The sequence below is a fragment of the Hemicordylus capensis genome, chromosome 3, assembly GCF_027244095.1.
Source record: "Hemicordylus capensis ecotype Gifberg chromosome 3, rHemCap1.1.pri, whole genome shotgun sequence".
NCBI classification, from domain to species: domain Eukaryota; kingdom Metazoa; phylum Chordata; class Lepidosauria; order Squamata; family Cordylidae; genus Hemicordylus; species Hemicordylus capensis.
The window spans coordinates 156,558,105-156,567,458 of NC_069659.1; the positions used below are offsets into that span (position 1 = coordinate 156,558,105).

Here is a 9,354-nt window from a genome sequence, read left to right on the forward strand (position 1 = left end):
TATAGAACAACATGTGAAATGGTTTCAATATTGTCCAAGCAGCATGGACATAGCCAGTTCCTGAGCAGTATTTTCTTAAATCTGTCACCCAAAATGGCAGAAAGCAGGGCATTAAACCGCACCAGTGAGAAAGCTCTCCTCTGATTTAGAGTGGTCACATTTGTGAAGTACACAGCTGGCTGAAGGTAGTTTGGGAAACCGTCTGGAATACTACTGGGGGCAACATAAATTAAATCAACTTACTTCTCCATATCCACTATTTGTTTAATAATTTCTTTGGCAGCCTCATATCCCAATGAAAATAAGTAGTGTGGAGAGAAGCCATATTTACCCAATTTATCATAGAAGTTCTTACACCAGTTAGAGTGGAACTCATCCTTCAGTACCAGGGGGGCAAGGCCCTGGTGGCAGAAATGTAATTTGAACCAGCAATTAAATGGCCCAGGCCATCCCAGGGCCTCCACTCTGGTTATGCTTAAAGGTATAGGATGGCATTCGAGACACATCTAGGCACCTGAAATATGGCATGAAGGAATCTAGACTGGACCACTTCCATAGGTTTGAAATTACAGGTGGAACAGATTTGTGCCAATATTTTAGCATGTTATACCTTAAAAGACTCTGGGATAAAATATCCCCCTTTAGTGTGGAAAAAGGTTAATATAGCAGATGCGCTCCTCTGAGCACTTGCTGCAGCATGTTCCCCATGTCCCATTTGCATGAAAAACTAAACCTAAGTACTTATAGGTTCTAATCAGTGAGGCTCTAGATTCCATGCAATGATCTATGTGTTTTGCATGCAGGTACTTTGCATGCAGCACTTCTGCATGGTTAGTGAGAACATCGGTCCATGGTTCTTCGCACAAATATACTCTCGCTTTGTCTTTTCTAGCTTTAGAAACTAATCATCCCTTCTATCATTTTGGATAGTTAATTGCTTTCATTGGCAGATCAGCCAGAAACACTAGAGTAAGAACCTTACAACATAGGTGTTCCATCATTAAAGTGGTAATTTCATGATAGTTGGAAGTCCCCACCCCCAGAATTGCTTGTGGTTTGGGTATTCAGGCAGGGCAGTGATGTGACCGGGTGGCACTTTAGTTATCAAGGTATTGTACATTGTTTCATACTAATGAAATAGCAAGAGCCAACCATGTGATTAAAATAGGTGGATATTTTTAATAAAAGATGAGAAACACAAAACTATCAAAGATAATTGTAGCCTATACCATGAAAACAACCATTATTGTTAACAGCACAAAAGTTATCCCCAAAGTATAAAAACAACCCCTACAGCAATAAACAAACAAACAAACAAACAAATAAATATTCCTGCAACATAAACAGACCCACTATCCCTTTCAAAGGTTTCAATAACTTTCAAATGTTCATAGTTCATGTCCTGGTGTGTTTAGAATCTGATTATTTAGATTCATCACCAACTGTTGGTTCAATGTATGGAGTCACCAATATAATGTGACTTTGGGGCAATGATGGAACAGGCTCTCTGGGATTGGTCACGTCTTCAGAGAAGTTATCCATCTGGACAATCACGGATGGGTTTTCAGTGCGTCGCACGTCCAATGGGCTGTCGATGGTCACAGAAGCAGATTCCTCTGGCTTTGGGGTTTTAGGCACTAAGGACAATGAACACTTTTGACAAAGAGTGGTTTCACTTGCCCTTGCAGATGCCTCTGTTGCCATTGCTGATATTTTCTTGACTGCCAAATGCTTACTGCGCAGAATAAAACATCCGCTCAAGATCTGGAAAATAGCAGAAATCAGCCCAACCAGAAGCGCAGCTCCAACATACTGGTATTCTGGTTTATGTGGTAAATGGAAATCTTCAGGGAAGAAAATTGGCACTTCTGACAAGACGGAAACCATATTCCAAACAATTGGAATGAAGACACCTATTCCCGATGATAAATTTAGAAGGCCTGCAATCAAAAAAAGGTTGGCAACGTGTTTTCTCTGTTTTTCCTTCCTATATATATTGGAGAAGGCCACAGAGAGAAAGCCTGTTTGCACTGCCCCCGCAATGGTAGCGAGTACCATGAGATTCTGGGCAGCTATAATCTCACTGGGGAGGAAGGTGTGTAGATTGCTGAATGCTGTACAGTTCATGCGATTTTGCTCATCAATAGACGGATCTTCATCGACACGGCAGATTTCCCAAATCCCAATCCAAGCAATGCTGGTTCCACCATAGTGGTTACTAAAGTGCCACACTCTCCACTGGACAAGGATTGCGGATGTCATACACATAAGCCATCCACTAAGGCTCAGGAAAAAGGCACAGAGTTGAAAGAAGCTGACCTCAGCCAGGCATTTCTTAATTTTTAATACTGCACCAGTTGACGCTACGGTATTCATTACGACGTCGCCCATCTTGGAAACTGCAGATTTACTGGGATAAAACACACACACACACACATATATATGTATATGCCATTATACACATGTAAGTACATCTTTTAAAGTTTGGACAAGGAGTGACACCAATTAGGACCCTGTTCAGCTTTGAACCTTGTTCTAGAACATCACATATCCCACCTGCAAACGTAAGAATGGAAGTCTGCTGCCTCTTCCATTATAAGTGTCAGGAACTGTTTCCCCACCTTTGAATGCAGACTTCTTGAAGCTACTTAAACTGCCCCACCACCAAGCTCCCAACAGTCCTTTTACAAGGAAGTAGAAAAGGCTCCTGGGAAAGCGGTCAACAGGTCAAGATTCAAAGACTAGGTTGAAAGGTTACGTGCCCAGAAAAGGAGCGGATTCTATACTTTGAGCAGCATCTGCACCCACACACATACACAAGCTTGGCTATCTTGATTACCGTGAATGGTCCTTTTGCTGCAGTTTTCTCTCACAGACATCTAACCAAAGTCACTGGGTCATTCACACAACCAAAACCTGTGTTGTAGCAGGGTTTGGCAGGTGTGTACCATGTGCTCCCAATTTTGTGATTAAGCAAGGTAGGTGGAAACCCGGGTAGAAGTGATTCTGTGGAAACAATGTAGGAGGAAAACCTGGGTAGCGTTTCCCACAACCTTGCTTCCACACAATCACTTCTACCTAGGATTTCCTCTTACCTTGTTCCTCACAACTGAAAATTGGGAGTTCCCAAAACCAGGGAGAACCCATTTTTTGATTGTGTAAATGACCTCAATGATTGGCCTTTTCTCAGCAGCCTTCAGTTGCTATATTTTTTAAGCAACTGGTGGAGGAGGATTAAATCAGTCAGAAGAGAGTGGGGGAATTCACAGATGCAGAGACAGGGAGAGAGAATCTGAGGTAGTTTAGGTTTAGCTGGACCAGAAGCAGCCTGGAAAGCTGTGAGTCCAAGCAATTGTTCTCTTTGGGAATCTGAGGCAGGATCAGCAGTTTTACTGTCTGCGACAGAAGTCCATGGCTTCAGCTATGCTCTACTTTTAGTCTTGGAAATACAACCCATTATTACATGGACAATATAATTCTCAAGTGCTTTCTTAGCCAAAGAAATTGGTGCAGCGCTACCACTGGACTTCTTACTCTTTGGGAAGGTGGGAGCTCTTAATAGCATATACTTACATGTATCTGCCAAGTACTGTAGCATGTACCAGTATGTATGGCTCAAGAGCGTAGCGTGCAAAGATCCAGGTCTTCAAGCTGCCTTCCTCGCCAAAGGAAGACCTGTGAGCGTTTGAGCTGGGCGCCACGGCAACTCCTCTGTAGAGTTCTGAGCCGGTTAGAATGCTGCCAACCACCCTGCTAACTTTAAAAGGGGCACATTTTTTAAAGGGGAGATGGTCCTATTTTTCGCGAGGGGAGAGCAACTGTGCCTATTCAATTTAGAACTGCAAGCTTCCCAGAGGATCTTGTTAATGTCTCCCTTGGGCTTCTTTTTAGAGAAGGAAGCCTTCTGGGACAGGGAATTGTTTCATATTCCATTTGCTATGTAAAATGCATTTAGAAATATTTGTTATTGCAAATTAGAGAGTGTGTGTGTGTGTGTGTGTGTGTGTGTAATTTGTAATCACAACCAAATGAAAGTACATGAAGGCCTGACTGCCTGACTTTAGAGTAGTGGTGTGCACGGAACCACTCCCTGCAGGTGCATTGTGAGCCCTTTGGGGACAGGGATCCATCTTATTTACTTGTTATTTCTCTGTGTAAACCGCCCTGAGCCATTTTTGTAAGGGCGGTATAGAAATCTAATAAATAAATAAATAAATAAATAAATAAATAAAAATAATAATAATAAAGCAACTTTACTGGGAACAGCCTATATTCTGCGACGATATCTATAACAATAGCAACAACATTGACAATAAAATTCAGCCATCCCAGGTCCTTGGGAAGGACTCAATGTCTGGATAAAACAAACCAGTCCATAACACCTGTCTGACTGTGTAAATAAATAAATAAATAAATAATCGTATATTTTTTCCGTTTAAGTGATGTTTCTTCCAGTAACCTTGCAGTCTCCAGCCCTGGTTGCTCAACTGAAGATCCTGAGTCCTGTAGCCCACTTGCCACCAGATGTCCAGGGACTCCAGCACCTGGCGTGGTCCTTGTTGACCCAGGCGCCGACCGATCCAGTATAGATTTATTAAAGTTACATCTCACCATATTGTTGATGGGAGAGGCACTCTTTGTCTGGCTCCTCTGGTGAGACCTGTCCAGTATGGTTGGACCTCTGGCATAGATGCTTTCAGGCAGCAAGCGCTCGCTCGGGCTCTTTGGAGCTTGAGGTCATGTCCCCTTTGCGCGTGATGTCACATGATGTCACCTCTGGAGGGAGAGAAAGGAGAATAGACGCTTTCAGGCAGCAAACACTGCTTGAAAATGATTGGCAAGCACTCGCTTGTAGCTTGTAGGGGGGGTGTTCGTTCAGGGCACACCCTGTGTGCATAACGTCAAGTGCATGGGATATCATTGGACGGGGCTTGGACCCAGGCCGCAGCTTGGCTGGCTCCGCACCTGACCACACAAGGGGAGCTACTGCTCCGCACCATAGGAGTAGACTCTGCAGTAACTGCTCTGAGCTCCTCGGAGGAAGAGTGGGATATAAGTGTAAAAATAAATAAAATAAAAACTGTAGAGTCTAGTTCAGCTCGAATACAAGATATTTTATCTGCAAAGAACTTATTTAAAGGTTTTTTTAAAGGGTAACTGATGGCTATAAGTACTCATTCAGGGGATGAAGGACAAGTACTAGCCCTCTCACAACCCAAGATAACTCCACTGGACATGAGCTAACAGAATCAATGCAGGCAGAAATGAACTGCTTCTTTGCTGCACATGTTACAAGAGCAAAGACTTTCAGATGTGCTCTGTGTTGTAATCTGTCAGATTTGAGCCAAGTCTTTCTCCACTTGTGCTCAAGCTGTCTACCTTGCCACTTCAACCCCCTAAGTTCTTCTGTATACCAAGGGACTAATGTAGAAGCAGGTTGGAGAGGGCGCCTAGGAGCAATTTATTTATTTATTTATTTATTCGATTGTGTCTACTGCCCTAGTAAGTTCATTATTCCAAGTCTGAACAATGGCATCAACAGAATCACTGGCAGAAACAACCTTAAAGCCTTCCAAGGCTTCTTGGAATCCTATTGGATCCAATAACCTTTGGGGGCAACCATCCTAATGTGTCCTTCACCCAAGTGTTCTGTTCTTTTATGATTGACTCTAACTCTCAAATATCCCAGTCATGGATGGAAAAATTCAGGGTCAATTGACAAGAGACACATTTTCTACATGGGAGTTTCTTCTGTGCAGGTATTGTGCAGAAACCCATGTGTAGTGACCGCCAGGGGCATAGCAAGGTTGGAATGGGCCAAGATGGGATTTTAAAATGGGCCCCCAGCCCCTCAAAGTCCAGGGCCTCCACACATCCCAGGCCCCCAAGGATTTAAGTCTGATATTTCAAAATAAGTATGCTGCCTGGAAATACATTTCACTGAATACACACATGCACACTTCACAGTATATAGGTGATATACATTAAGTACTATATATTTGTGCTCCTTTTCATGCCTAGAACACACTGGCAATGCTAATTATTAAAATGCCCCCCTCGCTGCAGATTAGCAAAGGAGACTTTCAAACATGCAGGGTGAGCCTATGTTTGTTTTCTCAGAATTCTGAACAAATTCAGTAAAGTTTGATTCCAGGAGGTTTTTCACACGAGGCTTTTAAAGCCCTTTAACACACATCTCCTCTGGAATGGAGGTGCTGCATTCACATGTTGGCCAGATTTACCCTGAAGTCCCTGCAAGTTATTGGAGAGCAGTTCACACACAAGAAAAATAAAATAAAATAAAAGCACAACACATGCTTCACAGTTCTCACTCAGACCTTCTGGGTTGCAAAACAACTTGAACATAAGTGCATTTATAAATGAAAGAAAGAATGAATGAATAAATAAATATTTGTTCCAGACGTTTTTGTGATTTTCTGACATGAAACAAGCCACTTATAGGCCTTAGATAGTTTTTGTTTTTAAAGCCAGCACATTTTTCAGTCTGTTTTAAATTAAATATTCAGAGACTTCTCAGTCTCGCCCCACCCCCCCTATCAAAGCCCTATGGCAAGCAGATCCCTATATATGGGGGTAAGCACAAAAAGGAATTCCCAGCCTACCTTGCAAAAGCTGTGCTGGATGGTCTGGTCTGCTGCAGGGAGGGTCTGCTGCAGGGAGCTCTGCCAGCCTCCTTCCTGGCTTGCTGGGGCCTGCCGAGTTCAGGCTTCAGGGAGGCCTACTCGGAGGCCTCTCTGGAAGCCCGGCCCACCCGCCGATCAGCTGAGAGGCGGGGAGAGAAGAGCTCTGCAGTTTGCAGGCTGCTCCGATCCTAGGCCTCACTGCCGATCCTAGGCCGGAGCTGGAGGCAAGTGGCTGAGGGGCCCTGGGGCTGGGCAGGTGGGCAATGGGGTGGGGGTGGCAGCAGCTGGCATGGCGCCCCCACCTCAGTGGCGTCTAGGGCACGTGCCCTGCCCTCCCCCCCCAATTCCGCCTATGCTTGGGCTCTGCCCAAGAATTCCTCATCTTCTCTGATAAGTCACACTGTAGTTAAGCACTCCAAGTCCTTTCACCATCGCATCCAGCAGGGAAGATGCTAGCTTGCAATTGTCACAGGTGTTTGTTTATCACTCACTCAATCATATTTATATACCGCCGGGCGATGATGGATAGATAGATAGATAGATAGATAGATAGATAGATAGATAGACGTGTGTGTGGTGTACATAATCTAAGTTACAATATAAAAATAAAACAAAACACTTTCACAGAATAAAAACAATTAAAACAATTCACAGAGTTAAACAATTAAATAGTTTAAAGTTAGTTTTAATTAAAATCCTGAGAAAACAGGTAGTCTTAAGAGTCTTTTAAAAAGTAATCAGAGATTGAGAAATTCTTATTTTGACAGGGTGTGCATTCCAAAGCCCTGGGGCAGCCACAGAGAAGGCCTAGCTCTGAGTCGCCACCAGACAAGCTTGCAACAACCATTACCAGACTTCCCCAGATGCTCTTAATAGATGGCAGGGTTCATGACAAAGGAAGCAGTCTCTTAAGTACTCTGGACATAAGTCATTCAGGGCTTTATAGGTAATAACCAGCACTTTGTATTTTGCTCAGAAACATACTGGCAGCCAGTGCAATTCTTTAAAAATCAGTGTTACATGGACCCTTGGGGTTGTTCCAGCGACCAACCAGGTTGCCACATTCTGTACCAGTTGTATTTTCCAGACGACATGCAGAGGCAGCCCCATGTAGAGTACATGACAGTAGTCAAGCCTGGAGTTTACCAGCATGTGTACTACTGTTTTAAGGTCATTTACCTCCAGAAATGGGCTTAGATGATGTATCAGCTGAAGCTGATAAAAAGTGCTCCTGGCTACTGCCTCAACCTGAGAAACCAGAGAAAGTTTTGGATCCAGGAGCACTCCCAAGCTACGTATGTGCTCTTTCAGGGGGAGTGTAACCCCATCTAGAACAGGCAGATAGAAACCATCTCTCACGTCTTGACTCCTCACAATCAGTACCTCCATCTTATTTGGATTCACTTTCAGTTTGTTATCCTTCATCCAGCCCATTACTGCCTCCAAGCAGGCCATTTGGGAAGTTATGCCATTGACTGATGAAGTTGATAGGGAGAGATTTGAGCATCATCAGCATATTGATAACACTCTGCACCAAATCTCGTAATGATCTCTTCCAGCTGTTTCATGAAGATGTTAAAGAGCACTAGGGACAGTATGGAGCCTTGTGGAACGCCATATAGTAACTCTTGCTTTGTAGAGCAACAGTTTCCAATTGACACTATCTGGAATCTACCCAAGAGGTGGGAATGGAACCTCTGTAAAACTGTGCCATCTAATCCCACCTCCCTCAGGCAATTCAGAAGGATACTGTGGTCATGGTATTGAAAGCCGCTGAGAGATTCAAAAGGATCAGCAGAGTCACACAGTAAGGTCAATACTTAGTTGGAGATCATCCATCAGGCTGACCAAGGCAGTCTCAACCCCATAGCCTGCTTGAAAGCCGGTTTGAAATGGGTCTAGATAATCAGTTTCGTCCACAACTGGAGCTGAGAGGCCACCACTCTCTCAATCACCTTGCCCAACCTTTGAACATTAGAGATGGGCCTATAGTTGCCTAAATCTGAGGGGTCCAATGTAGGTTCTCCCCCCCCCCAGTATATTCTAATGATAGTCTCCTTAAGACAAGGCGGCATCCTGCCCTTCCTCAGAGAAGTATTTATTATGTTTACCAGACCCTCTCAGATAATCTGATTGTTAGATAGATTGTTAATCTGATTGTTGGATTGTTAGATAATCTGATTGTTAGATTGTTAGATTTTCAGCTAACAATGGGGGCAGGGGTGGCAGGGAGGAACGCTGCCGCCCCAAAATCATTTCAGAAAAAGGGAGTGCCAGTGGGGGGAAAGTAGTGGGAGGGGTAAGTGCAACCCCCCCCTTAAAGGGAGACCCCTTCCGGCACTGGACCACACCTCCACGGTTCGGTGCACATCCCTACCCATAACAGACTCTGTCCTAATTATAGAATCCAGTTTGGCCTTAATATGAGAGATTTTGTCCACATGCAAAGATCATTAAAAGTGTCTCAGCAGATAACTGATGGTTCCAAATTTGGACTCAAGGGGGAGGGGCTTGTACTAGCCCCCTCACAACCCTAGACAACTCCTCTGGACATGAACTTGCAGAAGAAATGCAGGGAGAAGAGAATTGCTTCTTTGCTGCATGACAAACAGATCCAGACAACAGAACTTCAGATGTGCTTATTCATCTTTCTTTATTTCTCTATACAAATCACTTTGGAAACTTGTATGGAAAAGTAGTATATAAATAT

At 43.8% G+C, this 9,354-nt stretch overlaps 1 protein-coding gene across 2 annotated transcripts; it reads right to left on the reverse strand.

The window, feature by feature from the left end:
* Positions 1-1,154: 1,154 nt before the first annotated feature.
* On the reverse strand, positions 1,155-6,803 carry LOC128351144 (claudin-34-like). Of its 2 annotated transcripts, XM_053310348.1 has the most exons (3): positions 6,624-6,803; positions 4,612-4,776; positions 1,155-2,410 (listed from the first exon to the last, which is right to left on the reverse strand). In XM_053310348.1, the coding sequence occupies exons 2-3, from the start codon at positions 4,686-4,688 to the stop codon at positions 1,423-1,425; spliced, it is 1,065 nt and encodes a 354-aa protein (XP_053166323.1). In that variant the 5' UTR covers positions 4,689-4,776; positions 6,624-6,803; the 3' UTR covers positions 1,155-1,422. The 2 variants fall into 2 exon arrangements, with proteins under 2 accessions (XP_053166323.1, XP_053166324.1); XM_053310349.1 differs by lacking the exons at positions 4,612-4,776; positions 6,624-6,803 and adding an exon at positions 3,574-3,939.
* Positions 6,804-9,354: the final 2,551 nt, after the last annotated feature.

Bases quoted from the DNA above. Each gene is read 5' to 3' on its own strand.
- LOC128351144 (XM_053310348.1), bottom strand. From the start codon at position 4,688: ATGCCAGAGGTCCAACCATACTGGACAGGTCTCACCAGAGGAGCCAGA. The intron at 2,411-4,611 runs GTGAGATGTAAC...GTTTTATCCCAG, and splicing joins CCTCTCCCATCAACAATATG to TAAATCTGCAGTTTCCAAGA.